Here is a 24,774-nt window from a genome sequence, read left to right on the forward strand (position 1 = left end):
ATCCCTTGAAAAGTCCAAGAACATACCAGAAGGTTGAGATTTGATTTCAGAGGTAATAACTGTAAACAAAATATTAAAAGCCTGCAAGAGGCATTGCTGAGTAGGATGCTAATGGCTTTAGAAACAGTCGTGAGGGTCCATTCTCTTTCTTCCTAAACCAATATTATGTCAAAAACTTGATGTCCTGGGAATGGAGATAGTCACAAACCAACTGTCTGCAGAATTAGAAAAGCAAGCTCAGCCTTCAAGAACCTCTTCCATGAGGGAATGTGTGAGCTGGCTTTTGAGTGGACAATGAGCTCAGGCGGGTGGGGCCACGGCTACCACATACTGGACTAGAATGTTCATGGACCGTGGGATTTTGTAACTGGTCTCAGAAAATGGGGTGTGAAAAGGATCGTAGACTCAAAGTGAATGTCAGTCTAGCTCTGCAAGTCCTACAAACATTTTCTGCTTGTGGCAGGGACCTGGTGGAGTTTTGTCAGTTCCTAAGGCCATGGCAACATGTCGAAAGCCAACAAACTCAGTTTTATCAATGGATGAGTCCTCGGTTACAAACCTGCCTTTTGCATTTTCCAGCCCTCATGATGGGGAGGGTGGCCTGATATGGCAGAGAGTCATAGACTAGCTCAGGAGTGGTTGGGGATTTCACACCGGGTTCGGAGCTTTGTTACATGGAAATAAATGATCATTACTCAAAACGGCAAAGCAGGAGTCTGCTATAATCTGTTGGCCTACCGAGCCAGCTGGCTTTGTCAAATCTCTTCGTGAGCCAACCAGACATGGGCCTGCAAAGAAGTTGGGGTCCCCACAGCTATGCTCACCTCCTCTACTCAACATTGCGGGATGGTAGAACTTGGCAGTATTCTACCGGCGAAAAAGCCAGCTAGACGATATGCATTTAGCTGCAAATCCAAAGCTCCCAAAGCAAAGGAAAAGATGGAATAATTGCTGATGAAGTTGGACTATTCATCTGTGTGATTCCTAGCCACGCATTTTCTAATCTACCATGAAACTTTTGGTTAATGTGGAGAGAAGGAACAAAGCTTTGAAGAAATTGATCAGTGGAGAAACGTCTTTATCCCTCTCTCTAAGATAGAAGCTGTTATTCAAAACGTTCACATTCCTTTCAGTTTTCAGGGGCCTCACAGCTTTTGATGGGGGAACTGGTGCGATAAGCTCTCATCTAGCAACAAAGCAACAGCAGCAAAGAAATTGAAGCAGTGCTTGTCGTTGTGGGCAAATAACAAAATCCAATCAAATCCCAAACTTTTTCAGCTCCTTAGAAAGAAGCAGAAACTCTTTCCTTGTGGAGGGTGAGGGTTGGGGTGGGAGTGGGGGGCTTTAACTCTAAGCAATATTTTGCTCTTTGTTCCCCCTTCAAGCTCAAAAACAGCCCAGGTGGAGGGTTTGCCAACTCCCAAAGGTCAGAACTGGCTAAAAGTACAAATGGCCTCAGGAAAGGTTTCCAGAAATCCCTGAGGTGGGATCATTAATGGATGTGATGGGGTGGGGGTGGGGAGCTGGGGGGTGGGGGAGGTTCCAGAAGTGGGGGGAGGGTACAGTCGAGCACATGCTGTGTTAAATCACTTAGTATACAATAATTTATACACTTTGTTTTTAGAAGGTCTCATTCTGGGCACCCTGACATCAACAAATTTCATTGTTTCTCTTCAGGTATGTTAAGGCAAAACAACCAACCAACCAAACCAAACCAAACCAAACATCAGACAGAAGGTTTTGGTAAGTGGCTGCATTTTCACCTTTCATAAGGCAGTTATGAAGTCTTTTTAAAAAGTTTCTCAATTGATCTCTTTCGTCACGACATCTGCATTCAGGAGCTGTTGGCATCACCATAAGCTTTGGTGTTGGCCCCATTGCTTGTCGCATCATTAATCTAAGGGCACAAACTAAAGTTGCCTTCGCTGCAAGGCATCAGCTCACTCATTCTTCAACTTCTGGCAGAAAAAAATACTGACTTTTTAAAAGGTTGGCATGTAGATAAGAGGCTCATTTTACATTTCCGCTTTTTGAAAAAGGAACGTAGCTTTGAGGTGGATCAGTAATGGTTCTCAGAAACCAAAACAGAAATTAGAAAAAACACACCTGGTTCTTGGTAACAGCAGGAACTTCCAAGCCTGCATTTCCCAAATTCAACAGCCTGGAGTTGCATTCCCTGGCGATTCAGGAAATAAGTCTTAAAATAAGACTTTTCCAACACAGTGATCTCTGTCCCTATGTTTTTGAAATGTAGTTAGAAGATGTATAATCCCATTTATTCCCAAAGCAGCTAAAAAATTGACCCAAATTAACAGCTCTTTGCAGCCCAATTTAGAAAGAAAGGTATAACTAAGATCTTATGTGCAACCGTGTTTAAATACAAAAATAAAAATGGTCAAAATTAACCCAAAATAGATCAAAGACCTAAACATAAGAGCTAAAACCATAAAACTTTTAGAAGAAAACAGGGAGGAACCTTCATGACTTTGGATTTGGCAGTGATTTCTTAGCTACGACAGCAAAAGCAAAATCAACAAAAGAAAAAGTACAGATAAAATAGAATTTATCAAAATTAAAAACTTTTGTGCATGAAAGGACATAATCAAGAAAGTGAAAAGGCAACATACAGAATGAGAGAAAATAATTGCTAACCATATATCCTATAAGGGTTTAATATCCAGAATATATATAGAACTTTACAACTCAACACCCAAAAGACAAACAACCCAATTAAAAAATGGGCAAAGGGCTTGTGTAGACATTTCTCCAGAGAAGATATGCAAATGGCCGATAAGCACATGAAAAGATGCTCAACATCATTAGCCATCAGAGAAAGGCAAATCAAAACGACAATGAGATACCATTTCACACCTACTAAGACGGCTATTATTAAAAAAAAAAAAAACCAACAGCAAATAACAAGTGGTGGAGAGGATATGGGGAAGCTGGAATCATTGTACATTGGCGGTGAGAATGTAAAATGGTGCAGCTGCTGTGGGAACCAGTTTGGCGGTTCCTCAGAAAGCGGAATCACCATATGACCGGGGAATACCAATTTTTAGTAGATACCAAAGAATTGAAGGCAGGGACTTAAACAGATACTTGTACACCAGTGTTCATAGCAGCATTATTTACAACAGCCAAAAGGTTGAAGCACCCCAAGTGTCCATTAACTGATAAATGGATAAACACAATGTGGTCTATCTGTGCAACAGAATATTATTCAGCTGTCAGAAGAAATGAAGTGCTGGAACATGCCACCACACAGCAGAACCTTGAAGACCTCATGTTGAGTGAAATCAGTCAGACACAAAAGGACAAATATTGTATGATCTCACTTATATAAAATACCTAGAATAAGCAATGAGACAGATAGGCGGTTACAGGTTGCCGGACGCTGGGGTGGGGAGGGGAAGGGGGAGTTATGGCTAAATGGGTGCAGAGTTTCTGTTGGAGGTGATGACAAAGTTTGGGTAATGGATGTTGGTGATGGTAGCACAATATTGTGAGTGTAATTAATACCACTGAGCTGTGAACTTGAAAGTAGTCAAAATGGGAAATATTGAGTTGCATATATCTTACTACAATAAAAAGTTAAAAATAAAATAAAATGAAAAAAATTTTAAAAAATAAAAATGCTTAATCAGGACGTTTTTTTTTTCAGTCTGGCATAGAAGATGGGGGGTAGGGCAAGGCCCAGGCTCTGGCCCCCAGGCTCTCTGGCCGGCCCTGCTCCCCAGTCCTTTTAAAGTGTTCATGAGCAATTCTGAGAATGGAGAAAGGCCCAGTTGAGACCTCCCTCAACTCTCTCTCTGCAGTGGAAAATGGGGCAGATGTAACTTTGACAAGAGCAGGGAATTCTTTTTGCCTAAAGAACCTGCTTTTATCCTTTTGGTTTTCAATGGGAGGTCTATACCAAAAGAAACCTGGGGTTTCTAGAAGGTTCTTTTCAGGGGTCTGGCAGGGGTTGGGGTGCGGGTTGAGTGGTGGAGAGGAGAAGGAATGCCAAGTCCCAATGCCCATCACCAAGCAGGACCAGAGGCCCTGGTGGCAAAGCTGGCCCTAACCCTGCCATTGGCTTATACACCCTTCCTTCTGTTCTCTCTCATCCATCACCAGCAGCAGGTTGTCTGTCTGCTGCCAGGAGCAGGGACTGAGGTGCTGCAGAGGAGAGAAGAAAAGGAAGGAAGGGAACAGCAGGCCTGGCCCTGGAGTCCCATTTGCCACTTGGTCCCCTCCCAGCTCACAGTCCCCCTTTTGCCTTAACTGGAAGGGAACGTCGCTTTGCAATCAGTTCGTTCCGCAGGAAAAGTGAAGTTCCCAATGTTGAGGAGTCTCATCTGCAAATCAGAATGAGCTACTAGAGACAGCCAGATTTTGCACTGATGCTTACGGACTCGAGAGTTTGTTTCTCATCCTACGTTTAGAAACTACTCCTGTAAAAAAAACTAGGATCCAGCTGAAAAGAAAAGGCTGGTCCTTCCACAGCGACCACAACAGCTGCTCCTTCTCAGGGCCTTTCCCCGTTAACTTCAGGGCCCTGGTCACTCTTCCAGGGGAGAGCAAAGAAGAAAGAAAGAGGTGAGTGTTTGAGGCAAGAGCTGGGACCCTTGAGGAAGGAGCTCTGGTGGTGGGGAAGAGCATGTGTCCCTTCTTAGTGACGTACCCAGGGAGTTTCAGCAGGGGAGAGGGGACAGAGCATGGGAGAAAGAGCAGTGGACAAACATGGCTCCTGTCCCTCTTCCACCAGGAGGCCCAGAGGTGTCCACAGGCTTCACAACTCCTGCCAACCTCATGGTCATCTGCACGGAGCACTGCTCCCATCCTCTCCTGGCCCAGCACCTACTTGGAGAGCCACACCTGAGCTCCAGAAAACAGGAAACTCAGAAAACTCAAGGTCAGGAGTCAGTCACAAGGACAGCAAGCCCTTAGTTGGTATGTTTCCGTGCCAGGCCCTGTTCCTAGTGTTTTAGATGTATTAAAGTGTTGACTCCTCACAACAGCCTATCATCACCCCCATCTGCTAGGGGGGGAACACAGTCTCAGGGAGGTTAAGGCACGCACGGAAGGCTCCAGAGGCTCTAGCCCTGACTTGCTGTGTGACTGTGGGCAACTCAGGTACCATCCCTGGGCTTCAGTCTCCCCAATATTAAAGGAAATTATGACGAGCCCCACCTCTCAGGATTAAAACGAGAAAAGGCAAGAAAAAGCACTGAGTCCTGTCCCGGGGCAAACTGGCCTCAGTAGCAACAGCAGGACATGTGGGTTGCCCGGCCTCTCGCCTCTGCTGGGGGGGGGGGGGCGGGCGTGGCCAGCACCCTTGATCATGCCTCAGTGAGCTTGGCTGCTTGGACTTTCTCCTCAAAGCTTCACCCAACCCCAGACAGGTCATCGGTTGTGTGTGATTGTCACGACCGCCAGCTGATCCCCCAGTGAAGACAAAACGAAACAAACAGAGAGGCTCACAGTGTTAGCTGGTGATGTGTCTCCAGGCTGAGGGTCTTGCCTGCTAGTGTAAGAGTTCCAGGGCTGAGGCTGGCGCTCCACCGAGCCAGCTGCAGAAGTCCATGCAAACAGATGGCAACAGGCCTATAAAGAATCAAACCAAAGTGCTCCTGAACTGTGGATGGGGGTCCCAAGCCCCTGGGGGGCCTGCCTGGTCCTGCCTGCTCGGCTGCCTCCGTGGATGCTGGGGCGCTCAACCAACTCCCCGGTGGGAAGCACTCGGCTTGGCTTTGCTCCATGAGAGCTGGGGCCTGCCCGGGCCACTCGCACACAAGACCCTCAGAAAAGAGGTCAGCAGGTCCCGGGCCAAGTGTTGTAGGGGCATCCCCTCCTCGACTGCCACACGGAAGAGGGAGGTGTGGGGGGGACAGAAGGCCCGAGAGCCATCCGAGAAAGGCTGCCTGCAGGGGATGGCGCCTGAGCCTCAAGAAGCAACAGGAGTCAGACAGGACAGCCAAGGTGGGAAGGAAAGGCCGGGGGATGGTGTGTGGGCAGCTCACGGGCCTTGGAAGACGTCAGAGCGAGTCCGAGACAGGATCAGCTCACCGTTTTCGAGTCGGGGATGGCTTATTGGGGAAACCAGTTAAGAGTCAACTGTAAGATTCTGGATAAAGAATCAAGAGGGACTGAACCTGGACAGGGATCAGAGCAGTGGAAAGGAGCGGCCGTGAGAGGATTCGGGGAAGGCAGACCCGCGACCCGTGACCAATTACCCGGATCCCAAGGATCCCGCCTCCGGGATTCAGACCTGTGGACAATCCCCTCTCTTCTAAAGGACAGAATACAGCAAAAGGGATGGGCCGGGATTCCTGAACCACAGAAAATGAGGTAACATAAGTGTGTCATTTTAAGCTGATGTCTCAGGGTCATTTGCAGGGACCAGAGCCACACAAAGTAGGACGCGTGATAGACACCACCCGGTTAGAATCGCCGATATAGGCACTGATGAGATGTGGGGGACGGGGTGTGTGTGTGTAGAAGTCTCTGGGGCAAAACCGCTTCGTTTCAAGTTCCCGCTCTGTCCCTTGCTAACTGTGTGGCCCTGGGCAAGCCATTCTAACTCGCTGAGCCTCCGCGTCACCATTTGTGAGGTGGAGCTGCTGGGAGCAACAGTCTCACATTTCAGGACCTGCCTAGCGCCCAGCGCAGAGAGCGGCGCACTGAAGGAGCTCAGGGAAAGTCTGCCGGGGCATTTCTAGAAGGCCCGGCCTGCATCCTTGTACTAGCAGCGACAGGATTTGACTATTTTGGTGCAATTTCCTGGCACCCTAGGAAGTCCTCACTGGCCCTGTGTTGGGGGCTATGCTGCCAGTGGTGTGAAATCCACCTGCCTCCCACCCACCCTCCCCTGGGGGCAACTGGAGGGTGTCCTGAGCCAACCCTGCCACCCTAACCTGGCCCCCATGGGCTGTGCTTTAACCACACGGAATTAGCTGGCTTCAGAACACTTTTCCAGAATCAAGTCCAGCCTTAGAGAGGCCAGGAGGTTGGATTTGCCCCCCAAAGGAGAGCATGTGACACGGTTCTCATTTCCAACACAAAGCCACACCTGCAGCTGGGAGAGCCTCTTACCTGTCTGGGCAGGGAGGGCATGGAGTCCAAGGCCGCGGCCCACGGAAAGCGCTGGGGCTGCTGCATCATCTGCTGCAGAAGCAACGATGAGTGTTCAGGCTGCTGCTGCAAGGTGGCAGTGGCAGTGGCCATGGCGGAGGGGGCCTGTGACGGCGGTGGCTGCTGCAGGTAGTGGAGCAGGGAAGGCTGCCTAGAGGTGGCAGGCATGGGGGGCATCTTCCGGGGGCCTGGCTCAGAAACAAAATGCGACAAGGGCTTGGTGTTGCCAAAAGTAAACGGCTCCGAGGCTCCCAGGCTGGGGCTGGCCAGTCCCTGTTGCACGACCATGCTCAGGGTTTTGGATGAGTTGGCAGCCGTGGGCTTAAAGATGGCATTGGCTTGCTGCTGCTGGCTTAGCGGGTTGGTGGTGGGAGTGAGGCCCCGGGTCAGAGGGCACTGGGGGGTGAAGGACTGCTGCGGCAAGCCTGGGCTGGAGAGCTGCTCTGGCCGATAGGGTGGGGAGGGCCCAGGGTTGCTGGCAGGCGGTGCAGACAACAGGTGTCCCTGAGGGGTCTTGATGCTAGAGGACATCAGGTTGGCAAGGATGGAGCTCTGAGGGCTGAATGGCAGCGGCTGAGGGAGCTTCTCAGGAGCATAGGGCATGGTGGGTCCGAGGGCGGCGTTGCTGCTGGTAGCCATGCTGGAGGGTAAGGCATTGGGTGAGTCTTGGAGGATGCTCCCCGACAAGCTGCTGGATGACATGCAGGAAGCCATGACGCTCTGAGGGCTGAACGGTGGCAGGGGCTGTGGCGATGGCACTGGGCAGTAAGGTGGGGAGACACCAGGAGTGGGCAGGCCAGCCCAACCGGGCGCGGGCCCTTGCTGCTTTGTGGCAGACCCCTGCTTGCTGGCCGCCAGCACCTTCAGTTGGTGGGCATGGTGCCACTGGGGCCCCGGCAGCGGGGGCAATGTCACGGGGAGCATGGCTGGGCCCTGGTTCTTGGCCTGTGCTGTCAAAGAACTGGGCGAGACCATCTGCTTACTGGCTGAAGGAAGTGCATAGTTGATCCCTGCGGAGGAGGGCGGGATTTGAAGCGACGTGCCCATGACTTGGCTGCAAGTGGAAGCAAAGCCCTTGCTGGGAGCCAGGCTCTCCAAGTGGGGCATCTGGACTGGAGGCTTGGGAGCTGTGCCCAGGGTTGCCTGGGGATGGTCTAAGAGCAGTGGTTCTTCAGGCTTGCTCCCCAGGATCTTCTCAAGATCTAGCTCACTAGAAGAAGGTTCTTGGATCTTCGTTAGTTCCTCCAGCAGATCTTGAAGCTCCTGGTCAACAGCTGCCATGTTGCTTACTTTGTCATAGTAAGGCCCAGCAGGAGTTTTCTGTCCCATTTCTGCAGCTGGTGACACCACAAACGGGGAGCCCAGAGCACTGCCGTTCACAGAATTATTTTCAAGCAGTAACGAAGGGCCTGCTCTGCCCATGGCCACAGAGCCAGGATTCATTGCTAGTGGGGGGACCTGCAGCTCCGCACAGAGCTCACCGGGATGGGCACCTTGGCCCATAGAAAGGGTGACGTCTTCAAGACAGGGCCTCTTGATTTCATTAGGGTAACCCCCTTCAGCCATGTCTTGAAATTGGAAATTATTTGCTTTGTGTCTCCTCTTAACAGTTCTCTGTGGCTGAAAGAGGAGAGAGAGAGAGAGAGAGAGAGAGAGAGGGAGGGGGAGAGAGAGAGGCATTTTTATAAAGGTTTGGCACATTAAAGCTAATGAACAGGAAACCTGCAAGGTTAAAACAGACTTCTCTGTTTAAAGACCAATAATTGTCAAAACTAGAAAACGCAGCCTATTTTCAGAACCACAATGCTTGTTTCTTTGTTGTTGTGTTTCATTTAAACTGTCTTGGAACATTTCAACATGACAGAAAGCCACACAAAAGATATTCTTTGCCCAATTAAAGGAGAGTTCAGTGAAACCCCGCAGAAATCACTAACTGGCAGGCATTGAAGAGCAAACTAGAAGTAGCTAAGATGCTTTCAATTCCTTCTTGCCTACAGATACCCCAATTTTTAAAAAGGAAAAGCACAACCTAGACATTTAGCTTTTAGGCTGCCATCCTGTCTTGGTCACACACAGCAGGCTGCAGGAGAAACGGAATACAACAGAGCCTCTAAAGGAATGAGGCCGGTCTGGCTGTGCTCTCTGGAACCCAGCTAAGAGATATTGTTTAGGGGAAAACACAAGTGGCACAACAGTATGATTTCATTCATTTTCACACACACACACACACACACTCACTGCTATATGCATACAAAACTAACCTGGAGGGGTCTACACCCGGCCACTCAAGTATTAGGGAGTGGAATGACTGGCAATCCCTCTTCTATTCTCGACATTTCTATACTGCTTGTTTGCTTTCAATGAGAAACACTTGTAGTAATAATAATAATATAATAATAATAATAATAATAATAAAAGGGGCTGGGTGGGGGAAGCTATCCGAATAAGAAATTCCTCTGTGTGAAGGAAGGTGTGTGCTAAATGACCAAAATCAGGAAAGGAAATCGCTACAATACCAACAATCTAACACGTGTTTCTCCTGACGTACTTCAGCATGCAAGCTTGGGATGTGTTGCTAGGCCCTGCGGTGCTGACCTTGTGAGTCCCTCACATTTGGTTCTTCTCCCTGGATGAGCTTAGAATTCACTGGGGCCCTGGGCATGCTCAGGAGCAGAGCGAATGCCAAAGGAGACCCCCCCCCGGGGGTTGTGTAGCTCAGGCCTTGCTGCACAGCAGAATTACCGAGAAACATCCAGATTCCCAGGCCCTCCCGCCACCAACCCATTGCTTGGGTCTCATCTGGGGTGAGTGAGGCCCAGGCATCAAAGCTCCGTGGCTGACTCTGAATGGAAAACCACTGCCTGGAGCCTGGGTACAGGCAGCGTGACATCGGGCCCTGGGCTCCAGGCAGACACAACCAGCTTTGAGTCTCGGCCTTGCTGTTTAATGTTCCAGGAGCAGCTTACCACACACCTGGCCCCCTGCAGACCCTCAGGGAACTTCACCTGAATGAAGGGGTGGACCATGGGGCAGCCCACAAACAAGCCATGGGCTCCCAGGCTGAAATTTGGTCTCTTCTAAAGAATTTGAGGACATGCAATATATATTAAAAGTATAAATGTATAAAATGGACTAAGTCTGCACAACCAGGCAGGCCAAGGGTGGGGGACATGGGTGGGGGGAGATCACCCATCCTCCACATCAGAGCAAATGTGACTCTCTCAGGAAGCTCCTGCAGGGCGTCAAGGGGTGCCCTGTTCCAGGTGCATCCGAGGAGCTGCAGCAGGTGATCCTTTGCTAAGCCAAGTCTTCAGCTGGGACACTTGGTGAGGACCCTAATGGGGGCAGGTCACCCTGCTTTCCCCGGGGATGGGGCACTGGGTAGGCTGGCAGAAGTAGCAGTTTCAGCTGAGGAGCAGCCGTTGACTGAGACACCACAGTTAGAGGCTGTGGAGTTCTTTGTTTTGGATTTTCTGACAACAGCTTGCAACAGTTAGCCTGCAGTGCCCTGGCTGCACCGCGAGAACATCAGCCAGCCCTAAAAGAGGTCAGGCAAGGCGGGCTGTGCCCACATGGAAATGCTCTGCCTTGCTATGCCAGCAGATGCTTTCACCAGGCATCAGCTGGGCATGGAAATCCATTATCTGGTTAATTTTCCCCGTGACAAAGGCACACTTCAGTGCCCCCTCTTTCGCTGGCTCTCCCCAAGGCCCAGTGCCACACTGATGCCTTTGCTGGCAAGCCTGGGCCAGTGGGTACTGCCACCATTTTAGTTCAAGCACAGCAGGGAGGTCCCTGCTCTGGAATGACATCCCCCCTTGGCGTCCTGGTGGGGGTGGCAGGCCCCTCACTACACTTCCCAGTCCCTGTGAAACAAACCTTCCTGCTTCACCACATGTCTCTGGCCCCATTTCATAACTGAGCAGACAAAACCACCCATGACCTCACCAACTTTCACTACAAGGCATCTGAAAGCACGTGATGGCTTCCCACCCACGAGAAAACAAAGGCTACCCTTCTGATAGGGGCCAAGTTCAGCTCCCAAAGCAAGTTTATTTCTGGTCCTGTCTGAACAATGACAATATGGCAACTCTTCCCCTTTGACAAATGACAAAAAGGGCAAAGGCTTCTTGGAAAAGATGATAACGAGGATAAGGAATATACCTATGTCTAGGACTCTTTCTAAAGACGTCTGTCAGGCTGTTCCAAACTTACTTTCAGACACACTGGCTTGAGGTTTAACATGAACACCAACAAAAGGCCCACTTTCTACTGGGGAAGAATGTAGAAGGTCTCCAGGAAAGGTCAGCTTGGGGAGCCTCAATTTCCCTCCCTAAGCGGGCACTTGGGCTCTTGGGAAAATCGTCAAAAGGGTGAATATTGCCCCCTCCCTGTCAGCTCAGGCCAATTTGCTTGCTGGTTCCCTCACAAATATTTCTCCACTCCACCCCGAAACTTTCTTCAATACTGTTACACTTTGCCCCTGTGAGTTTCCGAGCATCTGATGTTGGGCAACCAGTTTAGACCTCAAGCTCTGTAAGGACAAGCGTTGTCCCCAGACGACCTCTCTGAAGATGGAGATGTCAGCATGGCAGAGGTAGCAAACTACGCTAGAGATGGACATGTATGCAATGATCTCATAATTCATCCTGTGGCACCCACTAAGAAGAATTAAAGACATATTCCCTCCCTAAACAAGCCCCTCCTCCTGGCTCCCCAAAGTCATCATCTTTATCTCGTGGATGACACTGCTCGGGAATGTGTTAGTTGGAGGCAGGCTCGTTCCTCTGCATCCTCCCAGCATTTGGTGTTGTCACCAATTTTTTAACCGAGGTGAAATTCATGTAACAATTGAGTGGCATTTAGTTTGTTTACAGAGCGGAACAGCCATCAACTCTATCTAGTTGCACAACATTTCCATCACCCCATCCACAGCCACTCCCCGCTCCCTTCCTCCCCAGCCCCGGCACCCACTAGTCTGCTCACTATCGGTATGGATTTGCCTATTCTGACATCTCATAGATATGGAATCCCTCTGAGTCTGGTTTATTTCACTTAGCCAGGTTCGTGCAAGTAGCATGTACCAACTACATGCTGTTTACGACTGAGTGATCGTCCATTGGATGGACAGACCGTATGTTGTTCATCCATTCATCAGTTGATGAACACTGGGGTTGCTTCCACATTTTGGCTATTATGGCACCACCTTGTCCTTCGGAAGTCCCTGCCACCTGCAGCTCTCCCAGCCCATCTACATCTGGAGCCCCATCACCTGCTGTTCATCTCTCACTCAAGCAGGAAACCCTTCCAGGGCCATCTCTGGGCACGAGGTGGTCAGAAGCAGCAGCAGCTGGGCCTGTAGGAGGAATAAGCACTTTTGCAGGAGGCTGATGAGCTTTCACATGCAATATCCTTTGAGTCTCAGAGCATCCTGGGAGGTGGGCAGGGCTGTACTTAGCACCCTTGTTTTGCACATGGGTAACTGAGGCCCAGAGGGGCTGGGCTGCTTGCTAAAGTCATATCAGTCAGGGGTGGAGCAGAGGAAGCCCGGGCAGCAGAGCCCGGTGTGTATGGTTGTGGGTGTGTGTCTGCCACGGCAGGGAGCCAGCCAGCCCCAAAGGAAACGGGACATTATCCTGGGGCACTGAGAGAAAGCCCGGTCATTTCAGCCCTGCATACTTAGCTGTTCTTAGTTGTGATATTTGGATTTGCCTACATTTGCCCCAAAGTTTTCTAAATTGTACATCCCAGGGTCGTGCCAGGGGGGGGAAATCCTAATGCAGTTTTCACTGTGTCTGTTAACAGAGCCTGGCTGCTGGGAATCTGTAGATCCTCCCGGGCCCATCCATTTTCTGGCAAAACCCTGAACTTGCCCTCAAATAGTGGGGCACATTTCTGTGTGTCTGGGTCAGAAGATTCAAGTTCAGCTTCCAGGGCTTGAACTGCCAGCCACAACTCCCTGAGCTCCGGACACTGTTGGAGAGGGATTCAAATCAGTTCTCTCTGTGCCACCACCAGGAACAGCACTCAAAAAACCCGTCCCTGTCCAATTGGGAGGAGGTGATGTGATCACCAAAGAGACTCAAATAGCAGAACTTAGCAGTGTGGGTGGTGAGAAGGCTGGAGGCAGGAGCCTTGAACCCTCACAATCTGTCTCAACCTTGCCTTTAACCTGTGTTCACCTTGGGCAAGCCATTTTCCCTCTCTGAGCCTCAGTTTTCTTACCTATAAAATGGGAAGAGCAAGGCCTTTCACAGATTTGAGAAATGTGAATAATAATAATTACTAACTATTCTTGGGCATCATTGGGGGTGAGATGAGTGAACAGCGTTCTCCTCCAGAATCCCCGCTGGCCTTGCTCCCCCAGCCTTTGTCTGGCAGATGAAAGCACACCCTCCTTGCTGGGGCATTCAAGGATCCCTAAGATTTCGCTTTGCCCCCCATCCTCCTAACTCCTATCCCAGGTTTTGGTCTGGACCTTGCCCACATCCTCAGTGTAACGCGCTGAAGGCTGGGGCTGTTTCCTACTCATCTCCGTAACCCCAAGGCCCCTGGCCTCGTTGACAGGGCGCAGCTGGCATCTGCAGATTGGAATCAATCATTGAAGAAAAAGCTTTTCTGAAAATGATCCTGCTCTCTTCCCGTTTCCAGTACAAGGCCAAGAGGCAACCACTTTTCAGTGATGAATTCACTCAGTGGCTCGATGACCCTAGACATGTCCCCTCTGTGTGCCCCTGGCCTCAGCCTGTGTCCAACAAAGGGCTTTGGCTGGGCAATTTCTAAGGAACCTTCTGGCAAAGATGGATGGCTTACTGGGCACTTACGGAGCATAAGAGGGGAGGAGGGGGGAGAGGAGGAGAAGGGAAGATGGGAAGGAAGGGGAAGAGAAGAAAAGGCAAAGGGGGGTAGGGAGGAGAAGTTTAATAAATTATTCTATAATCAAAATCCATATGCCAAATCTCAGAAGTAAATATTTATGTTCCAGAGGCCTGGAAGTCAGCACCCCAGGGGCAACTTATAACCCAAAAATCTGTCTGTAAACAGAGTTGCACCGAGTTCTCCAGCTGGGGGTTTTCAGTGAAAGCAAGAGCCCTGAGTGTGGGGAGCCAACCCGCCACAATCCCCCAGTTTGCACACAGCCTAGAAGGGGTCCACCAGCGTCCACTCCCCTCCCTGGGGCAGCCCCAGTTCCAGACACCTGTTACCTTGGGCCCGGGAGGGTCTCTGCGCCTGGAAAGGGCCCCCAAGTGCAGAAGGAGGGGGAGGGTGGGGAGCGAACAGCTGTGTGCTCCGGGGAGGACCCCGACAATAGAAAAGCTCAGGGCTGCGCCAGCCACTCAGCACTCCGCGGAGAGACCGAGAACAGTCGCTTCCCATCGCCTGTCTCATCAAAAGAACTGGACAAGGGCCAATCTCTGATCATTCCAAAGTACAAAGAGCAGTAATGCCCTGCATGGTTTAAAATGCATTCACCTCCATACTTATCATCATCATCATCCCTGAAGCCAGAAGCCAGCCAGAGAGATGAGGAGCCTGAAGAGCTCCAGAAGTGGTGGTGACAGCTGCCTCCCTGATGTCCCCAGGACTGCCTGGGCTCCGCAAGTGGCCCAAACCCACCTGTCCACGTGAATCACGGGGGACTGGCCAAGACCCAAGCCCCTGAACCAATACTGCTGTTTAGAGCCCACCCCGGGTCCACGCCAGCCGCCGCTGCCTCCCTGAGCTTGCAGTCTGTCTCTGCCACCGGCATGGAGGCTCCAGGAAAGCCGAGAGCATTGTGTCCACTGCCCTGGCCCGCAGAAAGCCCCTAATCTGGGCATGGGGAGCCCCAAAGGAGGGTGCGCTTTGGAGTCAGGGCACCCGAATTCACAACCTACTGACTATGTGACCTTGGGAAAGTCCCCAGCCCCTCTGAGCCCCCAGAGGTCTCACAAACAGCTACTTATACTCCTGGGATCAGACCCAACATTTCCTTACTCTAGATCCAGTGCTCTTTTTGCCAGGAAAAGCATGTGCCTCCAAGCTTGGGAAGCTCAGGGGCAGTACTGGGCAGGACGACTGGTGGCTGAACACAGATGATGAGCAAAAAGCGCCCTCTTCCTTCCACTGTCCATTTAATGCCCCATCTTGTCCAGAAGCTACCCTATGCATGGAGCAGATGGCTGCTTGGAGCCGGGGAATTTGCAATCTCTAGAAGGAAGGCAAACTCAGCTCTTGATTTCTCTTACTTGATCTACAACTAAAACTACCTTGCATTTCCCCAGTAATCTCCAAGTACTATGTGATCAGCCAGTGCTCTGCACCATGCATGGTGGGGTGTAGACAGAGACAGAGATGGCATGTGACACACGCAGGTGGGCTCCAAAGCCCTCATCATCTGGACAACTAATGCCTTTGAGATTCTCCCACTAGTAACCATCAGCCGACTCCTCTGGGGGAGGAGTCGAGATATTAAGCTCCCTGGGAAGGACCAAAAATGTGTGTCTCCTGTTAAAACTCCATAAGCTTAAAAAGAAATGAGCTATCAAGCCACAAAAAGCTGTGGAGGAATGTCATATTGCTCAGTGAAAGAAGACTGACAGAAAAATCCACAATCTGTGTGATTCCAACTCTGTGACATGGTGTTAAAGTCAAAACCACAGAGACGGGAAAATGATCACGGGTTCAGGGGTTCAGGGGGAGGTGGGGAGAGATGAAGTGGTGGTGCCCAGGGGATGTTTGGGGCAGCGAAACTGTTCCATATGACCCTGTAATTGGGGATATGTGACATTATGCATTTGTCAAAATCCACAGCACTGGTCAACAGAAAGAGTGAGCCCTAAGGTGAACTGTGGAGTTTAGTTAATAATAATGCATCAGCATTGGTTCATCAATTGTAACCAATGTACCCCACTAGTGCAAGATGGTAATTATAGGGGAAGCTGGGAGGAGGGTGCATATGGGACCTCCCTCTACTTTGTGCACAATTTTTCTGTAAACCTAAAACTGCTGTAAAAAACAAAGTCTACTATAAAAATAAAAATCAAAACCTGTCAAGGAAGCAAATAAAAGCACTCCATACACCCTCTTCAGAGACTTGATGCTCACAAGGTAAAGCTCCTCCTTCCCCAGATCACAAGAGTCTGTGAACCAGGGTGCCTGTGGAGTACGGAACAAATGTGCCTCCTGTGCGATATGCATTCAGTGTCCTGTGGTTTGCAATGAATGGATTTCTGGTCTAAGAGGCAGCTGAGTACAGGGGTGATGGCAGCAGGCTTTGAGCTCTGCTGCTTCCAAGCTCTGTGATTTTGGTCATGTTGCTTAACCTCTCTGAGCTGTGGTTTCCTGGAGATAATAATAATCTCTTCCTCTCAGGGTTATCATGAGGATTGCAGGAGATATTGCTTAGCAAAGTGCCTGGCACCTACTCCAGGCTCAATTCAATGTAGCTATTCTCACGTCTGGTTCATCTGACCTTTGTCACAATCTAAGGACCCGTATGGGTGGGCCATGGAGGAACCAGAAGGGCAGATTCTGATTGGGTGCAAGGTGGGACTCAAAAGCAATGAAGGTGAATTGTTGGAGAGGCTTACAAAGGGCTCTAAAGCCACTTCCAAAGAGAAGCCCAGATCCCGGAGGGTATGGACAGCTACCCCAGGGACCCACTTCTAAGGAACATCCTCCTGGCTGGTCCCAGAATAAGTGCATCAAGGGTGACACTGATCAAAACCAAAGGAGCTGCTTTTTAAAAGAAGGTTGATGAGGTGGCTGAGCAGAGGGGAAGAGGACCCCTGCAAATACAATTCACCCCCCCCCCCCCTTTTCTTCTAGGATTGTGGCTCCAAGTAAATGGAAATAAGTGTGAAACAAATTCAAAGCCACGGCTGAACTGATAACGGGTTCTGGGTTTATTGCCAGGAGGTTTTCCTTCACTGATTCAGATGTTGACCATAACAGAGAAGCAAAAAACCAAGGGTAATTAGGCTGGAGGTTTAGGGATTCCCTTCTGGAAGATGCCTAACTGAAGGGCTGGCAATTTAGAGGACAGATGGCTGGCCACCTAATTGCTCCATCTCTGCCATCCCATCCGACTGTCATGTCTGGGAGAGCTGGGCCTCCAGTAAGCCAGATTTTGTACACCCCTACATCCTCGACTGGTTATCACATTCATAATACACTGTTGGTTGACAACAAGGGGGAACAAATGAGAAGCAAGATTTCAATAATCTGTCCCCCTCACTTGTGCACACATCAGAGCTCCCGGCTCCTAGTTCTATGAACAGGAAGGAAACAGACCACCTCTCTAGAAGAGATGTTCCCTCTCCACTCTATTACTTTCAGAGATTAAGCAAGCCGTTCCTCTGTGAGCCCAATACACTGAGATAATAGCCATTGTGCTTGCTGTAAATGCTGCCGAGTCTTGGTAGATTGGTGATGTTGCAGCTTTCATTGTCAAATTCAGCCAACCAATGGCTCTCATGGCCCCTTCTAGCATCATCCTGGCCCCGAGAACTAAAACTGGAATCCCCAAAGTTGAGTTTCAGAACCTGGGCTGGATAGAGTTTTGGTTCCAAAGGAGGAAAGCAGAAGTGTGTCAAATAAGTTTTAAAAAAAGACACTGGGACCAGAGAGTTGGATGGGAATCCCTCTCTCAGTCCTCCCAGAAAGCTACTGCAACACATCTAGTGCCTGCCATTCCGACTCTCAACTTCTATTAAGAAGAAAAGTAGGATCTTCTTCCCTCTCACCCTTCCTCTATTTCTTCTTAAAGGGGTGCAATGCAAAGATCACTGGAGTCTTAAATTGTATGTTCAGCTCCTCCAGGGACTCACAAGGGGTGGGGCCAGCTCATCTCCCAGGTCTCTTGAAGGTCAACTTGAGTTCCTTACATTTTGACTTGGTTACCTGCTACAAAGTTTTCACAGAGAATTTCAATTACACATCTTATGTTCAAGTTTAAGATTAGAAGCATTCAATGCCCCCCATCCCCCCATAGCCCATTGTCTGACCGATTCCTGGAGCTTTCTGGGCTCCTGACGATTTCCCACCACGGCGAAACGGGGAAGCATGCTCTTGATTACAAGCCGACTTTTCCAGTCATCCATTGTTTGACCTGCAAATTTATTCTTGACTCTCCAAGGCGTTTCCAAAACGACCTAGACACAGGGCTTAGGGAGACAAAAAGTACACTGTCGTTCAGATATGAAGATGAGACCACTGACCCCGTGAATCACAGACTTTGTCTCTGAGGACAGGTTTGTGACAGGCCAGCCACTTTCCTTCTCCTGTCTCCCTCCCCAGCCCACCACCCTCAATGAGCCCACCGCCACCCCTAGGGATGAGGGGCACTTCTTTGAGGCAATTTGCTGGGATGAGGGGGCAGTGTCTGGCTATGGGACACAGCAAAACTCACCAGAGAGCTGAGGGGTGGGTGGAGAAGCAGCCTGTTAGAATTAAACTGGACTTAGGGGCAGGGAATGTGGGTCTGAGGTCTGGTTCTGCTTTCATGTGGCACACAGTGGAATCCAGGGAAAGCCTATTTCATTCTTTTAGCCACAGTTTTCTCCTATGAAAAAACATGGTGGTTGGCTCAGGTGATGTCTTAGGGTTCCTTCAGCTCTACGAGAGTGAGCCTTACGGCCCAAAGAAGGAGCAGCCGCAACTCTGACCCTTTCAATATCAGCTAAGTGAGATGACCACATTCACAGCCTGACAGACACTAGAAGGTAGTAATGGATGTCAGAAGGGGCTTATGAAACCCCAACGCACTGGTTTAGGGAAACTACCCAAGCAGGCTGTCACCACAGCTACCCCAGTGCACACCCCTCCATGACAGATGAGCAGACAGAGGCAAATCCAGGTAAAGCTGTAACTTCTATTTGCTTTTCATTATCTGGATGTGAAATGAGAGCTCTACTAAGACATTCATTTAGTAGGACAGCTCTCCTTCCCATAAACCTCTCTGGCAGTACAGAATCAGAAGCTACAGCTTCAGTGCCTAAACTTCTGCTTCTGGAGAGAGAGAGAAGTACTTAACCCCATTCCTCCAACTGAGTACAACTAAAACCCCTGAACATTATATGCAAACAAAAATAAGAAGACCCTGAAAGGTGGACAGAAGAAGGCAGAGCGGCTAGACAACCCAGGACTTGAGGAATGATGTGGCAGTGAGTTCACCAGATTTTCTTTTTGCTTCATATATCCTAAGCTTGGAGTTGACGAGTCTGGCAACCCAGATATGTGAATGGATACAGTAAAGAAAAGATTCACCTTGTCCCCTAAGCAAAGGCCAAGTGGGGAGCCTAGACTTCTACCCCCACCTGGCACTAACAAGGTGTCTCTCCCCATCCCCACAGGGTGGTGTCAGAGGAGGCTTAGTGGAGACTCCAGACTTTCATCACTGTACAGTGGCAATGAGTCCACAAACCCCACCCTCCTCAGAGTCAGTGAAGATCACACACTACCCCTCCCAGCCAGGATGGCATCAGTGGAGGCCAAGTAGGGAACTGAGGAGCCCCACCATACTTGTCAATGAAGGCTAAGTGAGGAACCTGGACTTCTATACCCACGTGACAGAAATGAGGTGGTGTCCCCCCATTCCCTGCTGAAATGGTGTCAGAAGAAGTCAGCTAAAACAGAAGATTAAAATACAATCCAGTCTTATTACATAATATCCAAATGTCTAGTTTTTAATAAAATATCACCTTTCATAGCAAGAACCAGGAAGAAAGCAAACTAAATGAAAAAAGATAATCAATGGATGCCAACACTGTAAAATAGAAAGTCTCAGCAAAGAAACAGAAGATAAAAAGAAGAACCAAATGAAAATTTTAGAATAAAAAAATACAATAACTGAAATAAAAACTCAATGCATGGGCTCAAGAGGAGAATGAAAGGGACAGAGGAAAGAATGAGTGATTTGAAGATAAAACAATAGAAATTACCCAATCTGAACAACAGACAGAAAATAGACTGGAAATAAAATGAACAGATCCTCAGGGACATATGGGATTATAACAAAAGATCTAACATTCATGTCCTTGGACTCCAGAAGAGAAGGAGAGAGTAGGACTGAAAAAGTATTCAAAGAAATAATGGCTGAAAACTCCCCAAATTTGGCAAAAGACATAAACCTGAAGTTTTAAGAAGCTGAGTGAACCCCATACAGGACAAACCCAAAGAAATCCACACCAAGGCCCATCATAATAAAACTTCTGAAAAGTGAAGACAAAGTATTGAAAGCAGTGTGAGAAAGTTGATGCCTTACCTATAGTGGAAAAACAATTCAAATGACAGTGGATTTCTGATCAGAAACCATGGAGGCCTGAAGACAGCGGCACAATGTTTTTCAAGTGCTAAAAGAAAAGAACTCTCAGCTCAGAAAGCTATACCCAATGAAAATAGGCTTCAAGTATGGAAGGGATGGAATCATGACATTCTCAGATGAAGGAAAACCAGGAGAATCTGTCAACAACAGATGTCTTGTAAGAGAATGACTAAAAGAAATTCTCTAAGCAGAAAGGAATCTTGGACATCAGCAAGGAAGAAAGAACAATGGAAAGAGCAAAAATATGGGTAAATATAATAGACTCGCCTTCTCTTGAGTTTTCTAAATTATGTTTTACGGTGGAAGCAACAATTATAACACTATCTTATGGGGTTCTAAGCGTATGTAGAAGAAATATTTAACACAATTACAATATAAATAGAGAGGGTAAGGGGATGCAATGAGAAGTAAGGTTTCTACACTTCACTTTAACTGGTAAAATGTTGTCACCAGTAGAATGTGGCAAGTTATGTATATATAAAATATAATACCTAGAGCAACCACTTAAAAAACTACACAAAAATATACACTTAAAAAACATGATACATGAATCATGAGATTCTTTAAAAATGTTCAAGTAACCCACAGGAAGTCAAGAAAAAGAAAATGGAGAAAAAAACAGAGAGAACACACAGTAAAAAATAATGGGCAGAAATGCTAAATGTATATGAGAGGGGGATATAGGGGAGGAATATGGGATTCTTGGTAGTGGTGTTACTTTCTGTCCTTACTTATATTGTATTCTATGACACATTATTTTTCTTTTTATCATCTTTTTTATTATTGCTAAAAAAATTTTTTTCTTGTAGTAATCAATATGTTCAAGTGCTGATTATGGTGATAAATGTACAACTTTATGATGATACCATGAACAACTGATTGTGCACTGTGGATGAATGTATAGTATGTGAATATAACTCTATAAAATTGTAGGAAAAATATACATAGGAGTAAAAGTGTTGGAGAAAACATGGTGAGAGGGATGTACCTATCTACTGTTGATGAGCAGGCAGAATGGTGTAGCCTTTCTGAAGGTCAGTGTGGTGGTTCCACAAAAAGTTAAGTATGTGGGGACCATAAGGTCCTGCAACCTCATTATGGGGTATGTCATTTGAAGATCTGAGAGCAGAGACATGAATGGACATTTGCACATTGGTGTTTATGGAGGCAGTATTCATGATTTGCAATGGGTGGAGGTGGCCTAAGGGTACACTGACTGAGGAACAGAATGGTGAACTGTGGTGTGTGCATACAGTGGAATATTGGGCAACTACGAGAAGGAGCGAAGCTGCGAGACACACAACGAGGTGAGTGGATCCTGTACACAGCATTTGAGTGAAGTACCCCAGAAATAAAGGCAAACACTATAATGCCTCACCAATATGGACTAACTACAATGTGTAAACTCAGAATTGAATCTTAGAACATAGCCTAACGTGGACATGATTATTATAATAGTCCCTAGATTGTAAGCTCTTACAGCAGTCAACTCTATTCCTGAATTGTAAGGCCTATCTCTAAACTTTGAGATGCTGATCCCTTAGTGTACAACCTGATTGGTCTCTGGAACAATGTGTATCTCTGAGACACCCAGAACTCAGAGCTAGAGCTTGGCAGATATGAATGTCAGTACTAGTACATACAGCCACAGTTAAAAAAAAGCTGAAAAAGAGCCCAGACTTCAGTTAGTGATATGAATGAAGCAGATCTCGTTAAGACTAGGGCAAACTGGGCCAAAGGGTAAAGGTTGAAACTGACTGTGTTTTAAAACTTCAACTTCCATATGAGACCAAGAGAAGAGATGTCTATTTGGTGCAGGATCTATATTTTCTTAACAGTATAACTCTACAGTCGGTTTGTTCAAACACCACAATTACATGGAACTTTGAATAGGAAGTGAGATACGGTAGGTTAGTATAGGTTAGAGTGAAATAGTGACACATCACAAAGTAATTTGGACAGAGAATAAAAAATATATTTACAGCCTCCCCCTCCCCAGCCCCGAGGATCTGGGGGAAGGTGCAGAAGTGTTGGACATCCTCACCTGGACTGGTGTTGATGTTGTCACAAACATTGGAACTGGCGGTTTAATGTGCCGAGCCCTCTATCATGGGACTTGCCCTTATGAAGCTTGTAACTGCAAAGGAGAGTCTAAAGTTGTATGTAATGGTGCCTAAGAGTCTCCCCCTGAGTACCTCTTTGTTGCTCAGATGTGGCCACTCTCTCTCTCTAACTGAGCCATCTCGACAGGTGAACTCGCTGCCCTCCCCCCTACGTGGGACCCGACTCCCAGGGGTGTAAATCTCCCTGGCAACGCAGAGTATGACTCCCGGGGATGAATGTGGACCCGGCATCGTGGGACTGAGAGTATCTTCTTGACCAAAAGGGGGATGCAAAATGAGACGAAATACTTTCAGTGGCTGAGAGATTCCAAATGGAGTCGAGAGGTCACTCTGGTGGACATTCTTATGCACTATATAGATAACACCTCTTAGGTTTTAATGTATTGGAATAGTTAGAAGTAAATACCTGAAACTACCAAACTCCAAACCAGTAGTCTGGACTCCTGAAGACAATTGTATAATAATGTAGATTACAAGGGGTGACAGTGTGATTGTGACGGCCTTGTGGATCATGCTCCCTTTGTCTAGTCTGTGGATGGATGGGTAGAAAAGTGGGGACAAAAACTAAATGACAAATAGGGTGGGATGGGGGGGGATGGTTTGGGTGTTCTTTTTTTACTTTTGTTTTTTATTCTTATTCTGATTCTTTCTGATGTAAGGAAAATGTTCAGAAATAGATTGTGGTGATGAATGCATAACTATATGTACTGTGAACAGTTGATTGTACACCATTGATGATTGTATGGTATGTGAATATATTTCAATAAAAGTGAATTTTTAAAAAAATGGGCAGAATTAAGTTCTAACTTATCAATAAATTAAATAAATAAAAATGGTCTAAGGATACCAATTAAAAGACAGAGACTAGCAGAATGGATGACAAAATTGTGATCCAACTATATGTTGTCTACAAGGTACTCACTTCAAATATAATGACATAGGCAGGTTGAAAGTAAAAGGATGGAAAAATATACTATGCAAATGTTAATTAAAACGAAGCACAGGTGGCTTTAATAATATCTGATAAGGTAGACTTCAGAGAAAAAATTATCAGGGTCAAAAAGGGTCCTTACATAATAATAAAAAGCTCAATCCACCAAGAAGGCATAGTAATCCTAAATGTATATACACCAAACTACAGAGCTGCAAAATATGTGAACCGAAAACTAACAGAGCTGAAAGGAGAGATGGAAAAATTCATAGTTGCAATTACGATTTCAACATCCTGTCTCAAGAATTAGCAGAACAACTGGACCAAAAATCAGCAAGGATACAGAAGAACCCAACAATACCATCATCCAAAAGGATCTAATTGACATTTGTAGAGCACTCCACCCAATGACAGCAGAATGCAATTCTTTTCAAGCACTCAAGGAACATGTACTGAGACCGACCATATTCTAGACTATAAAACAAACTGCAAAAAAATTTAAAAGAATTGAAATTATACAGAGCATTTTCTTTGTCTATAATGGAAATCAAATTAGGAACCAATAAGAGAAAGACAACAGGAGAATCTCCAAACAACACACTTCTAAAAAATTCCATGGGTTAAAGAGGACATCTCAGGAGCAATAAAAAATATATATTGACTGAGTGAAAATGAAAATTACAATATATCAAAATTTGTGGGACACAAATGAAGCTGTGCTGAGGGGGAAATTTATATAAATGCTTACATTAGAAATGATGAAATCTAAAGATCAATAATCTAAGCTCTCACCTCAAGAATCAAGAAAAAGAAGAGCAAAATAAAACCAAAACAAGAAGGAATGAAACAATAAAGAGCAAAAATAAGCGATATTGAAAACAGAAAACAATAGAGAAAACAAATGGAAATAAAGTTGTTTTCTAACATAATAAAACTGACAAACCTCTAGCAAGTTTGACAAAGAAAACAAAACAGAAAAAACAGAAATTATCAATATCATGAAAGAAACAGACGCTGTAGTCACCAAACAATTCTACATACATACACTTGACAAATTAGATGAAATAGACCAACTATTCAAAAAGCACAAATTACCAAAATTCACCCAGTAAGAAATAATCTGAATAGTCCAATATTTATAAAGGAATTTGAAATTATCATTTTAAAAACTCCCGAAAAAAGAAAATGCCAGGTCCAGATGGTGTCACTAGAGAATTCTACCAATTATTTACAGAAGAATTGGCAGCAATGCTACTTAATCTCTTCCAGGAAAATAGAAGAGGGGGGAGCACTTCCCA

The 24,774-nt window shown here is 47.2% G+C and overlaps 1 protein-coding gene across 2 annotated transcripts in view; it reads right to left on the minus strand.

The window, feature by feature from the left end:
- The window catches only part of MAMLD1 (mastermind like domain containing 1), an 87,109-nt gene that overhangs the window by 19,021 nt on the left and 43,314 nt on the right, over positions 1-24,774 (minus strand). For both annotated transcript variants that reach the window (XM_037821726.1, XM_037821727.1), the window contains 3 exons: positions 18,105-18,263; positions 7,078-8,736; positions 5,467-5,589 (listed from right to left, as the gene is read on the minus strand). In XM_037821726.1, coding sequence (XP_037677654.1) covers positions 5,467-5,589; positions 7,078-8,736; positions 18,105-18,200 — 1,878 coding nt within the window. In that variant the 5' untranslated portion in view covers positions 18,201-18,263. The remainder of the gene's footprint in view (positions 1-5,466; positions 5,590-7,077; positions 8,737-18,104; positions 18,264-24,774) is intronic.

This window comes from Choloepus didactylus, chromosome X (genome assembly GCF_015220235.1).
Source record: "Choloepus didactylus isolate mChoDid1 chromosome X, mChoDid1.pri, whole genome shotgun sequence".
Taxonomy (NCBI): domain Eukaryota; kingdom Metazoa; phylum Chordata; class Mammalia; order Pilosa; family Megalonychidae; genus Choloepus; species Choloepus didactylus.